Source organism: Struthio camelus, chromosome 5 (genome assembly GCF_040807025.1).
Source record: "Struthio camelus isolate bStrCam1 chromosome 5, bStrCam1.hap1, whole genome shotgun sequence".
In the NCBI taxonomy this organism is placed as follows: Eukaryota; Metazoa; Chordata; class Aves; order Struthioniformes; family Struthionidae; genus Struthio; species Struthio camelus.
In genome coordinates, this window is record NC_090946.1 from 19,412,130 (window position 1) to 19,428,825 (window position 16,696).

At 45.2% G+C, this 16,696-nt stretch overlaps 1 protein-coding gene across 4 annotated transcripts in view; it reads right to left on the bottom strand.

The window, feature by feature from the left end:
• Positions 1 to 16,696, bottom strand: part of PTPRJ (protein tyrosine phosphatase receptor type J) — a 75,758-nt gene that overhangs the window by 13,097 nt on the left and 45,965 nt on the right. For all 4 annotated transcript variants that reach the window (XR_011141331.1, XM_068944853.1, XM_068944855.1 and 1 more), the window contains 14 exons: positions 15,458 to 15,476; positions 13,928 to 14,095; positions 13,059 to 13,328; positions 12,235 to 12,504; positions 11,399 to 11,668; positions 10,859 to 11,128; positions 9,358 to 9,627; positions 7,939 to 8,208; positions 7,102 to 7,371; positions 6,268 to 6,537; positions 4,292 to 4,579; positions 3,898 to 4,032; positions 998 to 1,211; positions 737 to 855 (listed from right to left, as the gene is read on the bottom strand). Coding sequence is in view for 3 of the 4 variants with exons in the window: in XM_068944853.1 (XP_068800954.1) it covers positions 737 to 855; positions 998 to 1,211; positions 3,898 to 4,032; positions 4,292 to 4,579; positions 6,268 to 6,537; positions 7,102 to 7,371; positions 7,939 to 8,208; positions 9,358 to 9,627; positions 10,859 to 11,128; positions 11,399 to 11,668; positions 12,235 to 12,504; positions 13,059 to 13,328; positions 13,928 to 14,095; positions 15,458 to 15,476 (3,103 nt within the window). In the remaining variant the exon portion in view is untranslated. The remainder of the gene's footprint in view (positions 1 to 736; positions 856 to 997; positions 1,212 to 3,897; positions 4,033 to 4,291; positions 4,580 to 6,267; positions 6,538 to 7,101; positions 7,372 to 7,938; positions 8,209 to 9,357; positions 9,628 to 10,858; positions 11,129 to 11,398; positions 11,669 to 12,234; positions 12,505 to 13,058; positions 13,329 to 13,927; positions 14,096 to 15,457; positions 15,477 to 16,696) is intronic.

Genomic DNA, 16,696 nt, shown 5'->3' on the forward strand with positions numbered 1-16,696 from the left:
TGCCCCATTTGTAACAACTGCAGAAGATCCCTGTCTTATCACCTCCACTTTACAGATGGAAAACTGAGGGAAGGAGGGCCAGGTTTTCAGATGTGTTCATGTGCCTTAAGTTCAGAGCAGTCCTCTAGCTCACTAAGGTGCTTTTGCAAATCCCGCCAGATGTCTACATCTGGATTTTGAAATAAGTCCTAGACGCACATTAAACTGAAAGTCGAGTAGGGAATTGAACTGTGTGAGCAATGCACCTAGAAGCACCACTCTGCTCTGCTAAATGTTTTCTCTTCTTCACTACATCCTTCACCAATACCACAATTGAGAGCTCAAAAAGAACATGGAGGATAAATGAATAAAAATGAGGATCAAAGGATCAATATTTGTCTTCTAACACACCAGCTTCTAATTTACCAGAATTGTTACAATAGCCACTTTTTGCTACTTATTTCTGTATCAAAGTCTGACTCTGTCACCCAAACACTTTTAGCAGCAAAACACTTTCAGTAGCAGGGTTTTTGGTTACTTCTGTTATGGCAATCATTCATGGGAAAAAAGGCAACCTGCAGAACTAGCAAGGTATGGATTTACAGAGCAGGGGCACTGCAAAGCTAAAAAGGAGCAGTCCATCACAACAAGATCGACAGGTATTTTGCTAATAATTACATCATTTGCCATAATTACGGAATCTCCACACACTGCACATGTGCAAAGCCACCAGTCCTACATCTTACATTAGGCATACCTGGATCCTGGGGCAACAAAACCTGCTCAGAACAAGGTGAAAACGATGCATAACTGTATTCTCCCACAATGATGTCAGCCTCAGTAAAGTTTATCCTAGTGAAACCCGCCACACGTGCCCTGTTTACAAGGGAGGGGAAAAAAAACAGGTATGAGAGATTGTACTAACAGCCTTAAACAAGATCTGTGATCTCTTCATTAAATGCTGCTTTAGATTTCAACTGTTGTAAAAAATAACCAAGCAGTGGTGTAAGATAAATACCTGTATGAATGAAGTGGACTCAGTGGTCCATTTTCATAGCCACGCACAGTATTTCCAGTGCCTACATTAACTGTGAGTGTCCTGTTCCGAGAACGTAAAGATGACTCATTTGCTTGTCCCGTATCTACAACATATGTTACATACGTGGCCGTCTTCTTTTGCTTAAAGTCTTTGTATGTGTTGTTCAGCTGAGGCTTTGAAGACCCACAACCTTCTGGAAAAACAAAGATAAAGTGGTACACATCACCCTTTGTTTCTGTAAGAATGAGCAGAGTGGCTGAGGGGGTAAGAGCATGTCATGTAATTCCAGTTGTGATTATTCCATAAATATTTGCTGAAATTAAAGGCTAAGTGCAACAGACACAACCCCAGGAACTCCCTCTACTGCAGTGCGATTTACTGAACTACTCCCCAGTGTTGCTACTGCTAATATTCTTTTGGTTTCATTTCTACCATGTAGGGTGGAGCTTCTCTATAAAGGTGTGTTAGTAGTAGATTCTGGTGTCCTTACGCACGCCTCTCACTAGAGAAGTAAGTCACATCCAAACCCACTCTATCTACTAATGAGCGTAGAGAATGCTATGCAACCAGCATAGAAAAGGACAACTTGTGTTTGACAACATCATGCCACCTAACAGAGTCAAGCTTCATTCAGGACGATGCTAAACTTGTCTTGGTCTACACTGTCTGCAGTGCCTACCCAGGAATCAAACGTGACTCCACAGAACTAGGTTAACACACTGGGCTTTTATTTCTAAGCAGGACAAGTGCTAACAGTGAGAGAGTCACCTTGCCTCACTGGAGCCAGTCAGAAGTCAGCTGAAGTTGGTCCAGGCTCTCTACTTTCAATGGAGGGAGACAGAGATAAGTGAGGCACCTCCACAAGGCAATCTGTCCCATTCTGAAACGGATGGGATGAGTCTTTGTCTAGAATTGCTTGCCTGTGTCTTTCACACCTAAAGCCTAAGAGAGCTACTTTTTGCCTTCTCCTGCCACAGACAAGGATTGGACAAAATGACCAGGATAGCTTCTGAGTCCAGAAGACTCACAAGAACTGGCTACTGCAGTCCACGACCAACAACACCCCCTCTGCAGAATGGTACGACTTTACAGCGTCTACTGTTAAAAGCCAAATTGTAAGGATGTTATTGTTGCCCTTGACAAATTTCAAGCATTGACAATAAATAGTCCACACAATTTGGTGACTTGCGTTATGCAAGTAAGACTACTGCTGTTGGACACTAAAGCCATGCAATTACTTTTAAAAATCAAGCAGGTAAACATGATATTTAATCTGACGCTGTTAAATTCCTGGTAAAAGTAAAGCAAAAGCACAGCAGGCAAACATTTCATACAGCGTGGAACAAGGCTGTTAAACTACATTAAATCATTCTTCCCATTCCTACTTTATGATTCTGTCAGGGAAAAAACGAACCCTAGAAATTTGAGGCAAATAGTTGAGGCATGTCTGAACTAACAGGTAATAATACCAGTTAATTACCAGTTCAAATTACCAGTTGTTGGAAAACTCAAGAGCAAGCAAACTGAGGTAAAATATTCAAAGTGTTAAGGGAGAAGGGAGCACCTTGCTCATATGACTGAAGGTTGTGTATATCGCTCTCTGCAGATTGCCTTTACAAAGCTAAACGATCCTTCTAAAAGCTGATATACTACTGAATTGATCTTTAAAAAGAAGTTGAACAGGGGCTCGAAGAGGGCTGCTATGTGGAAAAGCTCCAGCAACTCTTCTACAGGTGCGTAGACCAGGTTTGATCCAGTACTCACCACAACCAACAGCAAGGTTCTCATCAACTATAACTGCGCAGGTGAGGTGTGCAAGGTGGCTCTCCTAAAGTACTAATTTGGTTACATTAACACAGCTGATGCTGGAATTAACTCAGTTGCCTGGAAATGGGTGTTCAACGCCATCTGAGATATGTCAGTGTCCTGCCTGGTCCCTAGTTTCCATTCCAAAACAATGTACATCCTGGCTTACATCTGCAGCCCCATGAGGATGTCTTGGATACCACGAAGGGAATCTCGTATAGCCTTAGACACTACTGCTTAAGCAACTGAAGAGAGTCCCCTCCGCCTATCCTAAAGGTAATGATGCTCCAAACGGGGGAATTATTTTTATCAGCTGCTTAATTCCTCCAGTGCACTGGCAGCAATAAAAATGAGTTCAACCAAAAACCTATGCTGCAAAGATAAGTTCCTTTATTTTATGATTTACCACTAGACATTCAACAAATAGGGGAGTTTCTCTGATCTGTCATTTTAAAGAGGTCAGTTGTATAGACCACCCTTTAGTTTTCCCATAGTGTTCAATTTCCCATGCCATACGATGCTGACGGTCCTAGTCAAGCCTTCCAGCTGCACCCTATCTCAATAAAGTGTTGTAAGTGAAATCAGAAGGAAAGCTGTCATCCCTCTAATATTTTTTTAGACACCTTACTGCAAAAATCTTCCATCTGAAGGAGGGAGGGAAGACATTCCAAATCCCAAAGCTGTTTATATTAGTGGTTCTGAAAATTATTTTGTGGAAAAAAGGATACTACACAATCTTGTGGCAGGAACCATCGACAAATCAAGATGGCAACAGCACAGTGGCAATATTGCCACACAGAAGACTTGTATACCAGGATAATTCAGGCTGCTAAGGGCTCCAAGCGAAGCAGTGGCTTTCTGAAAACACGGAGCAATATGACTTCAATCAAGTAAAGTATTTGCCTCATGATTTTTGAAAGGCAAGCGAAAATACTGACTCAGCTTTTCCTCTCTTCATTTAACATCTATTTAGAGCTTAAAGCTACAAACTTCAGAGTAAAATTTTTGTCCTGACATAATGCTGTCTGATAAACTGTTTCACACAGCTAGGAGATAATATCATAACACCTTACCTGGTGCTTCTGTTATGATGATTACTGCATAGGCTTTTAACGGTCCATTTACTGACTCAAAATCAGAGAATTCAACAGACAAGGAGGTGTGACTGATTGCCTTGACGAAAGGACCTTTAGTAGGAGCAGGTGGGTCTATAAACAGGTAAATATTTATTAGTACCTTAATGACAAGTATATAAAAGTTTCCGAAACAAGAAAATACTGTAACAATGACTCTGTTTCCATAATGAATATTTATTTGTGCATCATATCAGAGTTCACATAAAAGCAGTGTTTTATTCATAACCTGTATACTGATAATGTACTGTAAATCCAACCTGCTATCCTCTAATCCTGAGGTTAATTTTTTCATCCTATAAGTATCTTTCCAGTCCCAAACCTTAATACTTACCAGTAATGCTTGTCTTGCACATTTTCTGCACCGGAGAGCTTTCCTTTGTATCTGAAAGGGTTGTGATACTAACATTGTAGGTGGTGAAATAATTTAAAGATCCTATTCTGAAGGTTTCTTCTGAGTTTTCTCCTGTACAGCGTGAAATCTGTTGTTCTTTTCCCCACGTATCATTAAATATTTTAATTTTGAAGCCAGAATTGTTACCAATAGGACATTTCCATTTGAGTGTTAGGGTAGACTCTCTGACCACTGGTTCACACTGAAATGAAGTCACTGAAGCAGGAACTGCAAAAATAAATAAGAGCATAAGAGTGAAGGATGAACTCGCATACAGAGAAGAGATTACAAATGGCCTCAAAGGGTAATTAGACAAGAGGAGCACTAGGGTCACCATACATGTGGAGAGGGTCTGGAGAACAGCCCAATGCTGAAAGAGAAGCAGCCACTGAAAATTCTAACATTTAAAGCTTGAGGAAACCATTATTTGACTGCCCTGCTCCAGTTGATTAGTCTCAGGGAAGGTCTAGTAAGAACTGTGGGAGCCAAAACAGTGCTGAATCCCCCAGTACAACATCTGATTTGCAATGAGATAACAGATTTTACAGTTTGGGATAATACCTCAGTAAACACACCTGAAAACACCTTTGCACCTTGAGAGATTCACATTTTGAAATAATGCTAGAGGACATTTCTTCAGAGTCTTGCATAAACAGCTAAAAAGTTGGCAATAAAAGCAAGTAAAGAACCCCTTTATCTTGGCTTACTCAGACTTATGAACATTATGCCAACACTACAAAACAAAGATAATTTCAGAGCATAGCAGCAGCCACCCTTAAAAGAGCAATGTCAGTTTGGGCGGGCGACCTATAGGACATAATCTAAAAATTGCAGCCTTATGACAGATTGAAAAAGATCTTTTAAAAAGCTAATGTAGCAGTGATACTAAGAAGAAAGGTCCCTCTAAAGTAAACAACTTAAAAAGCTTGGCCTTCAAGACCAAAATTCTTACTTCTGCCATTATAACACATATCACATGTATTGCATCTCCTGACACGAGAGTATTTGGTACTTCCAAATACAGGGGTAGAAAGACTCCTGGATTAAATTATTCTATTACAATAAGGGTATTATTTTAAGAAACTAAGGGGAAGCGACAAAACTGTTATACTGGAAGAAACAGATTTAGCTGAAAGATAAATACGAGTGACTATGACTTATTTGTCTTGAGGCTTACAGATACTCCTCCTTCAGACACACTGACAGCTGCTACTGCAAACACTGAGAAATTTTACACAGGTTCCAGGGATTAAACCTGTAGCAACAGTTCTGGTGAAAAGGGTTGTCTAGTTTCTGGAGGGAAAATCATAACTTTAGACTTGTATATTGAAGGTATGGTTAGAAGATGTGTCACCTATGCCCCATGTTAAAATGAGAGCAAGACACTTCACCCAGAGGCAGAAAACTGGGTTAGTCTTTGTGAAAGACAAGGCTCAATAACACAGGCTGGGGGAAAAAAAAAAAAAGAAAAAAAAAGCAAGTAGAGGCACAGCCACACTTTCACATTTTGCACAGATTGACCATTACGCGTAGCCAAGCAGCATTCTCACAAAACTAGAGTCTCATTTAAGGGGACTGATAAACCTGGGGCACCTCAGGAAAGCCCACAGAGGATCTTTAGGAGAAGATTCACTTCACCTCCATTAAAAAGACAAAAAGAAAGAGAAAGAACACAAGAGCACATGTTCACTGAAGAGACAGACAGTCGCAATAACTAAAAAGAGGAAAACAGGCATTGCTGAAGCACCTCACCTTCTTACTCTCTGCTCGTGAGTTGAGCAGGGAAGACTCAGTGCTGAGGCCACCCAGCACGGGGCTGCTCAAAGCCCACTCTCCTCCTGCAGCCCGAATGCAGCAAGGGCCTGCACAGCAACATAACAGGTCACCAGAAACACGCACATGTGAATGCAACTTACTTGTATACAGGCTTATGGGCACTCCCTCTCCTTCTGTCTGAGCATCAGCCGCCACTGCAAATACTGTGAACGTGTACAACGTCCCAGGCTGTAAGTCGGCAATTTCAGCTCTGGTGACACTGGACGTCAGGTTCCTAGGGGAGGTACCATCACTTTTAATCTCTATCCTGTACGTGTAGGAGTTCGAAGCAGCGTCGTTCACTGTCCACGTTAAGTTGACGTAACTGAGACCAACATACTCGGCCTTGAGATCAAGAATGGGGCTCGGCCCTGCAAAAGGCAAGACAAGCACCTGTCAGGCACAAGAATACATGCTGACAAGGAGAGACAGAAAAACCACAGGCACACCACTCGTTCGCTCTCTTCACACCAGTCATTACGCAGAGGCCAGGAGCGCCCCAACAGCGTCACCAGGCTGCTCTTGGAGGCTGTTGGCAACAACAGGCAGGTGAGGAAAAAGGGAAGAGGAGTGTCACGAGTGGGGTTCACCTCCCTTTGACACTCCACAGCAGGAGCACAGGGCCCCAGGCCAGTGCTGGCAAGGCTGCTGCTGCTGTTGGGACCCAGCGAGGTGGCCAGGCGGCAGAAAAGCGTGGAGGCAAGACTACTTTCTTCGGTTTGGTTTTTTGGGGTTTTTTTAGATCTGGGCTAGGTTTCTTCTGCATATTAACAACTCATCCTTGGCAGGGAGCTCGCATCCAGCTTCCTGACCAAACACATCACCTTTGCACGCAACAATGCTAAATTCTGATCCTCCTGCAGGCAGGCACAGCCCTGTGCTGTACAGCAACACACAGGCCACCACACACATGGGTGGGAGGGACCAAGACTTACTGGTATACAGGCTTATGGGCACTCCCTCTCCTTCTGTCTGAGCATCAGCCGCCACTGCAAATACTGTGAACGTGTACAACGTCCCAGGCTGTAAGTCGGCAATTTCAGCTCTGGTGACACTGGACGTCAGGTTCCTAGGGGAGGTACCATCACTTTTAATCTCTATCCTGTACGTGTAGGAGTTCGAAGCAGCGTCGTTCACTGTCCATGCTAAATTCACTATCTCAGTACCGATGTATGGTGCTGTGAGATCAAGAATGGGGCTCGGCCCTGCAAAAGGCAAGACAAGCACCTGTCAGGCACAAGAATACATGCTGACAAGGAGAGACAGAAAAACCACAGGCACACCACTCGTTCGCTCTCTTCACACCAGTCATTACGCAGAGGCCAGGAGCGCCCCAACAGCGTCACCAGGCTGCTCTTGGAGGCTGTTGGCAACAACAGGCAGGTGAGGAAAAAGGGAAGAGGAGGTGTCACGAGTGGGGTTCACCTCCCTTTGACACTCCACAGCAGGAGCACAGGGCCCCAGGCCAGTGCTGGCAAGGCTGCTGCTGCTGTTGGGACCCAGCGAGGTGGCCAGGCGGCAGAAAAGCGTGGAGGCAAGGCTATTTTCTTTGGTTTGGTTTTTTGGGTTTTTTTTTTAGATCAGGGCTAGGTTTCTTCTGCATATTAACAACTCATCCTTGGCAGGGAGCTCGCATCCAGCTTCCTGACCAAACACATCACCTTTGCACGCAACAATGCTAAATTCTGATCCTCCTGCAGGCAGGCACAGCCCTGTGCTGTACAGCAACACACAGGCCACCACACACATGGGTGGGAGGGACCAAGACTTACTGGTATACAGGCTTATGGGCACTCCCTCTCCTTCTGTCTGAGCATCAGCCGCCACTGCAAATACTGTGAACGTGTACAACGTCCCAGGCTGTAAGTCGGCAATTTCAGCTCTGGTGACACTGGACGTCAGGTTCCTAGGGGAGGTACCATCACTTTTAATCTCTATCCTGTACGTGTAGGAGTTCGAAGCAGCGTCGTTCACTGTCCACGTTAAGTTGACGTAACTGAGACCAACATACTCGGCCTTGAGATCAAGAATGGGGCTCGGCCCTGCAAAAGGCAAGACAAGAAGCTGTCACAGCAAACAAACCCAGAAGGAAGAAGCAGCATAGCTATATTTCCCTGTCTAACATAGAATGAGCACCAACTGCAGCCAAGTGGCACTTCTATGGTACTAATGCCCCTTTTCGGACTTTCATACCGGGGCACCTCTAGGAAACCCACAGGAAAGTTTTGGGAGATTCTCTTTATCTCATTTCATATGCCAAAAATATTTGTTGCCACAAGGCCTTCCAAAACAGAGAAATAGCTAGAAGTCTGAGATGAAAACAGAGTGCAGCATGGTCTCTGTTAACTCCAACTGTACTTTCAAGAGTCTGTATCAATCTTGGAGCCCAGACTCTCTCCAATTCCAGCTGAAAGAAATGCGTTCTAGCAGCAGGCTCAGCAGCTAACCCATGCCAGGGGCTGCGTCTGCACAGCCTGATTCAGCAGAAATGCCAGGCAGATGGGACTGGCCTCGGGTATTTTAGTCAAGCTGCCCTACTCAGTAACTGCTCCAAGACACTCCACTTCTACCTGCTTTGTAGGGACATTGCCTGCCCTTTCCAGTCCGGAGCTAAACACAAAACAGGGCTCTTCCTCCTCCATCTGCCCCTTGGATCTGGGGGGAAGGATGCCACAGCACAAAGTGGGCAGAACTGGCACCACACCTGATAATGCGCCCCCGGATGCCGTCACAGGCCCCAGCAGCCGCAGGCCAGTCATTCTGCTTTTCCGTCGTGCAGAGAGCTTAACACACTTTTAGAGAACAAAAAGTCTCTGTGATCCCAGCCATGGGGTCCCTGCATACCACAGCCTTTGGAAAAACCCTACAAGAGCCTGCTCCAAGAAGAGGGGTAGGGAACCCATCAAGCCCTGACGTCCAGAGGAAGTCAAGTCATTGTAGGACCTGGATAACTACATACCTCATCGGCTTTGCCTTTGGAGACTAACTGCTCCACACACACTGCACACAACGAATCTCACTTCTTTTCCCTTTTACCAAAGCCAGCGTGACATTCAGTGCCAACTAGCTCCTGGAGCAAGGAACCCACAATATAAACTACCACTGTGCTGGAAGCTTAAGATAAAGAAACAGGGCCTTTTGGTACAGACTGCATGTTTACTTGAACATAAGGGGCCTAAGTGGTTCCTTACTTGTATACAGGCTTATGGGCACTCCCTCTCCTTCTGTCTGAGCATCAGCCGCCACTGCAAATACTGTGAACGTGTACAACGTCCCAGGCTGTAAGTCGGCAATTTCAGCTCTGGTGACACTGGACGTCAGGTTCCTAGGGGAGGTACCATCACTTTTAATCTCTATCCTGTACGTGTAGGAGTTCGAAGCAGCGTCGTTCACTGTCCACGTTAAGTTGACGTAACTGAGACCAACATACTCGGCCTTGAGATCAAGAATGGGGCTCGGCCCTGCAAAAGGCAAGACAAGCACCTGTCAGGCACAAGAATACATGCTGACAAGGAGAGACAGAAAAACCACAGGCACACCACTCGTTCGCTCTCTTCACACCAGTCATTACGCAGAGGCCAGGAGCGCCCCAACAGCGTCACCAGGCTGCTCTTGGAGGCTGTTGGCAACAACAGGCAGGTGAGGAAAAAGGGAAGAGGAGGTGTCACGAGTGGGGTTCACCTCCCTTTGACACTCCACAGCAGGAGCACAGGGCCCCAGGCCAGTGCTGCTGCTGTTGGGACCCAGCGAGGCGGCCAGGCAACAGAAAAGCGTGGAGGGCAAGGTGGGGAAGGAAGACGGCGGTGCATCTCCACACACTCAAAGGTAAGGAAGTCAAGCATTGCTACAGGAGGAACACAGCCAACAAGCCGGGCACCCTGCTCCTTCTCCACCTCTCAGCTCATGCCCTAAGCTCACTAGTGGGGCAGAGAGCACAGAGACCCTGTCCAAAACCACTCTCTACAACACTGCTCTCTGTGTGACTTCCAAGCAGGACACCCCAGCCGTCACAGACAGGCAGCACAGAAAGGGCCTTTGGGAAACACGTGGAAAGGCAGCAGCAAATACACGGGCACCTCGCAGGATAACATCAGCAACGGATATGGGCATCTGCTCCCTCCAAATTCCCCCTCGGGAACGGCCAGGCTGCAGCACGGCCTCGCTGGCCAGCACCAAAACTGGCCCTCTAACACCACGTGTCAATACCCACAATACTCATCACAGCAAGGTGCTGGATGGCCACAGCACTTCCCCTAAACCAGTGCTGACAAAAGCCTGCTCTGCTGCTGCAGCCCAACTGCAGCAAGAAGCCCTCAACAGGGGAAGTTCCCCAGGAGCACAATGCTCTGTGCGTGGGAGCCCTTCAAAAACAGGACGCAAGGCCCCCATCCTCTAGGGAGAGGGGGCAACAAAACCTCCCACACAAATCCTGCAGAGGCAAGCCCTCAGGAAGAGTCCTTGCTCTACACCTTGGCGACCACCTTCTCCAACAGCTGACCATTCAGGGCTAGGTTTCTTCCACACATTGACATCCTCAACTTTGCAGATAGGTCACGTGTGGCTCCTTGACCAGAACGTCACCTCTGCACGCAACAATGCTAAATTCTGATCCTCCTGCAGGCAGGCACAGCCCTGTGCTGTACAGCAACACACAGGCCACCACACACATGGGTGGGAGGGACCAAGACTTACTGGTATACAGGCTTATGGGCACTCCCTCTCCTTCTGTCTGAGCATCAGCCGCCACTGCAAATACTGTGAACGTGTACGACGTCCCAGGCTGTAAGTCGGCAATTTCAGCTCTGGTGACATTGGACGTCAGGTTCCTAGGGGAGGTACCATCACTTTTAATCTCTATCCTGTACGTGTAGGAGTTCAAAGCAGCGTCGTTCACTGTCCACGCTAAATTCACTATCTCAGTACCGATGTACGGTGCTGTGAGATCAAGAATGGGGCTCGGCCCTGCAAAAGGCAAGACAAGAATCTGTCAAAGCAAACAAATATAGAAAGAGGAAGAACAACCATGGCCATATTTCCCCTTTTTGCAAAGGATGAGCATTATTTGTTGTCAAGCAGCACTTCTACAATACAAGTGCATCTCTTCCAGCTCCTGGAGGAAAGCACCATGATAATATGAAATAATACTATTCCGGTAACCCAAAGTAAAAAGCAGGGCTGCCTGGTACAGACTGTACGTTTACTTGCAAATGAGCAGCACCAGCAGTTCCTTACTTGTATACAGGCTTGCGGACAATCCTAATTCCTCGCTCATATTGTTGGCTGGTTTTGCAAATACTGTGAACGTGTACAACGTCCCAGGCTGTAAGTCGGCAATTTCAGCTCTGGTGACACTGGACGTCAGGTTCCTATCTGCAGTACCATCACTTTTAATCTCTATCCTGTACGTGTAGGAGTTCGAAGCTGTGTTGTTCACTGTCCACGTTAAGTTGACATAACTCGGACCAACATACTCGGCCTTGAGATCAAGAATGGGGCTCGGCCCTGCAAAAGGCAAGACAAGCACCTGTCAAGGTGCAAGAATACATGCTGACAAGGAGAGACAGAAAAACCACAGGCACACCACTCGTTCGCTCTCTTCACACCAGTCATTACGCAGAGGCCAGGAGCGCCCCAACAGCGTCACCAGGCTGCTCTTGGAGGCTGTTGGCAACAACAGGCAGGTGAGGAAAAAGGGAAGAGAAGGTGTCACGAGTGGGGTTCACCTCCCTTTGACACTCCACAGCAGGAGCACAGGGCCCCAGGCCAGTGCTGGCAAGGCTGCTGCTGCTGTTGGGACCCAGCGAGGTGGCCAGGCGGCAGAAAAGCGTGGAGGCAAGACTACTTTCTTCGGTTTGGTTTTTTGGGGTTTTTTTAGATCTGGGCTAGGTTTCTTCTGCATATTAACAACTCATCCTTGGCAGGGAGCTCGCATCCAGCTTCCTGACCAAACACATCACCTTTGCACGCAACAATGCTAAATTCTGATCCTCCTGCAGGCAGGCACAGCCCTGTGCTGTACAGCAACACACAGGCCACCACACACATGGGTGGGAGGGACCAAGACTTACTGGTATACAGGCTTATGGGCACTCCCTCTCCTTCTGTCTGAGCATCAGCCGCCACTGCAAATACTGTGAACGTGTACAACGTCCCAGGCTGTAAGTCGGCAATTTCAGCTCTGGTGACACTGGACGTCAGGTTCCTAGGGGAGGTACCATCACTTTTAATCTCTATCCTGTACGTGTAGGAGTTCGAAGCAGCGTCGTTCACTGTCCACGTTAAGTTGACGTAACTGAGACCAACATACTCGGCCTTGAGATCAAGAATGGGGCTCGGCCCTGCAAAAGGCAAGACAAGCACCTGTCAGGCACAAGAATACATGCTGACAAGGAGAGACAGAAAAACCACAGGCACACCACTCGTTCGCTCTCTTCACACCAGTCATTACGCAGAGGCCAGGAGCGCCCCAACAGCGTCACCAGGCTGCTCTTGGAGGCTGTTGGCAACAACAGGCAGGTGAGGAAAAAGGGAAGAGGAGGTGTCACGAGTGGGGTTCACCTCCCTTTGACACTCCACAGCAGGAGCACAGGGCTCCCGGGCCAGCGCTGCTGCTGTTGGGACCCAGCGAGGTGGCCAGGCGGCAGAAAAGCGTGGAGGCAAGACTACTTTCTTCGGTTTGGTTTTTTGGGGTTTTTTTAGATCTGGGCTAGGTTTCTTCTGCATATTAACAACTCATCCTTGGCAGGGAGCTCGCATCCAGCTTCCTGACCAAACACATCACCTTTGCACGCAACAATGCTAAATTCTGATCCTCCTGCAGGCAGGCACAGCCCTGTGCTGTACAGCAACACACAGGCCACCACACACATGGGTGGGAGGGACCAAGACTTACTGGTATACAGGCTTATGGGCACTCCCTCTCCTTCTGTCTGAGCATCAGCCGCCACTGCAAATACTGTGAACGTGTACAACGTCCCAGGCTGTAAGTCGGCAATTTCAGCTCTGGTGACATTGGACGTCAGGTTCCTAGGGGAGGTACCATCACTTTTAATCTCTATCCTGTACGTGTAGGAGTTCGAAGCAGTGTCGTTCACTGTCCACGTTAAGTTCACTTTCTCAGGACCGATGTATTGTGCCACGAGATTAAGAATTGGGCTGGGCTCTGTGAAAGGCAAGGAAAGAAGCTGTCAAGGTGCAAGAGTATTTTCTGACAAATAGATGAAAACAATCACAAAAGACTCCTACCTACACAAAGAACACGCCTCTCTATATTCCTAGCGTGATTATCATTTTAACCAAGCCACACTTACACATTGCACAATGCAATGCTTTGATAGCTCCATGCCATGTAGGTGTGCGCTCCCTTTACTTCATGCAAGGCATTGAGAAAGACTTTGCATACAACCTGCTGTTTTTTCCTTCCTAAACTGACTCTTCCTGAGGGAAGGTCACAGTAAGTTTGAACTGTCACCAGTGCAGCCCAAAAAAGCCGGGAAAAGAAGAGAACGCAAACCTTTAGTAAAGTCAAACACTAATAAAATCATTTCAAGGCTATGCTATAATCACAGCTTTAAATTACATTCCCAGTGAGCTGTGCAGATACATTTCTCCAGCTGATTCTCTACTCCATCAAGGTAACTGGATCCACTCCCTGCTATGTTGTTTGCACTCTGGACTAAAACGGACCTAAAATGCTAACACAGTATAAAGGCACAAAATACCCTGATGATTCACCTCCCAGCCAAATTCCAAATCACGTACTTGTTACATTGTTCTGAGCACTTATTGCCCCATTGGATAGTGACATATCCCTTTTTGATCTTCCACCTCTATAGGTTTTGTTGTCACTTCTAGAGTTTACTGATAAGTCATCATTACTACTGGTTCCTGCTGCTGCAGTTATATTTTTCGAGCTGCAGTCCTGAAGGCCTGAGAGAAGAAAAGATACAAAGTGATAAATACCTTTACAGAACTCCTGGGTTTCCCATTTGCAAAAGTATAATCATTCATAGATATCGTGCATAGAACTGTAGGCATTTCTGTTCTGCCAATTCGTTTTTCTATAGAGAGTTCACTGTACATTTCTTGGCTTTACTGCTTTTAACTGCTGTCAGACCATTTGATTTACATTAACAGATTGCTAGGTTATTTAGGTCATTGACTCTACTCATATTCTGGAGGAAGGTTATCATGAGAAGCTCTTTATTTCAGTGCAGTTTTGTTTGAAAAGAACTGAATGAACTTACAGTCATATTCTGTGTGTACATTTTTTATCATGTACTACCAGAAGCTAGCTGCTTTATTTATGCTGGCAGAGTAATTTTATCTCTTTCCCTTAGTATATGAGTGCAAAAGTTCTCATATTCACACAGCGTATTCCCACACAGTATGCCTACAGAAAACAACTTTATGTCAATACAGTGCATCCCAGAGCATGGAGAGAGTTGACTCAGCCTTTTCTTTAATATTACACATGAAAAATACTATCTTAGTTGAAACTGTGATATTGTTAAAGAAGCAATGCGCATGGTGAGCAAGCTTAAGAAAGGTGACTGGGAACACCAGGGTTCCCCGTCCTGGGAGCTGGGGGTGAAGCGAAACAGTCATTTCTTAGTTTATTCAAAATGGATCCTCACAAAGATTCACGAAAGTCAAAACAAAAAATACTTTGGGCCAGGTTCACTAACAGTCCAAAGGTCCTTTAGGATCAATTCTCACTTTATTTTTAAAGTCATGTAAAATGAGAATTTGACCCTATCATTTTAATTTGGCCCTAAAATTTAAAGGCTAACTCATCTAAATCTGATGTTCAATATTTATGTAGAACTAACCTGCAACAAATTTTGGAAATTTTTGCCATGTGAAAAGTTGTTTTCTATGAATCTTTGGCCAGTATAACAGTTCCTGTACTCACTTTTAAAAATCCTTAAAGCATCACTTTGGGTGTTTTAAGGGTCGGGGGGGGGGGGGGGGGGTCATTTGTTTTGTTTTGCTTTTAAGTATATTTCCCAATCTTTCAACACTAAATCTATACTTCATTTTTACTGGAAATCTTTAAAAATTGAAAAATTAGGGGATTAAAGTGCATGTTAAAAAAATGTAAGGATGTACTTAAGTGTTTTGCTGGAATTATGGTGGTTACAATATGTGAGTTTACATTTTCTAATACTATTTCTAAAAATGCTTTTAGGAAGGTTTTTAAATACTTAGCTGACACTGACCTTTCTTAAAGAAGAAAAAGAAAAAGTTATATACAAAAAAACCCCCTGAATAATAGAATGAGATACTTACAGGCAATTGTACATGTGACCTGTAAAATAAACAAGAATAAAGAACAGAAATTAAAAACTATTTAAACTATTAAAAACTATTTAAAACTATTGGAAGTTCAATTAAAATAGAAACCCATTTAATTAACTAGTACCAATAGAAAGAATCAATTCAAAATCAATTGTTGCTCTCAAAACTTCTCAATTTGCAGAAGAAATACCTACAAATCTACTGACATAAAAACCACAGCAAAAGAACATAGATCTGTTGAGGAAAAAAAAAATCAAAAATGCTGATAAACTTCCAGGAGTTTACACATTTTTTCCTTTTAAATAAAACAGAGTTTAATATTTTGGCACAAAAACAGGCTTGCATAACATATACTGGTTATTTTGCACATAAAAATTTAAAACGAAACCTACAAGATCTTAGGCAAGATGTACTTTAGACAGTACCTTTGACACCATCTCACAACGAATCGAAGGGTCAATCAGAATTAAAAGGTCATTTTTACTTATCAGATTTTCTTGTCACCCTCTTGTTGTATAGAGTTTATTATTACTTCTCACGAAATAACATTTCACAATTTCTTAAATCAAAACTCATTGAAGTCAAAGTCCAAAACACTTCTTAACACACATGTGCAAAAAAGGTGCCAGCAATTGCTATTAACTGCAACCTGAAACTGTCCCACTAGTAATATGGACAGGCATACACAAGAATTTTTGCTTGGAACATGCTTTTTAGTCTTTCAGCTAAATGCTTCTACTTCCAAATAGGCCATTTCGCTTCCTGCTAGCGCATGCATGAACTGGCCTTTAAATTGTGTTCTTTGTCTCCCTCCAGGTGGCAGCAGAAAATCCTCCCAAAGGAGAGAGAGGCACCAGGCTAAGGTCTGCAGGTGCCAGAGCAGAAAACAGTGATTCCATGGGCCTCTCATAGCCCACCAGTACCAGCTGATGGCAGGTACCCACTCTTGTCACCCCCCAAGCAGGAGATCACCTCAGCAATAACAGAGAGGCTACAGCGGCTCCAGGTGGCCCTGCTTTGGGCAGGGGTTGGACCAGCTGATCTCCAGGGCCTCTCACAACTCCAACCCCTCCATGGGTCTCCGATTCCAGGAGCCAGTGCAAAACACACAGGTATATCAGGACAATCCAATGCAAAGCCCAAACCTTGAATCGCTCAAATCGCAGCAGGGCTGACCAACACAGTGCCGCTGCCACTGGTCCCACAACCAGCTCCATCAGTGGTTGCTCC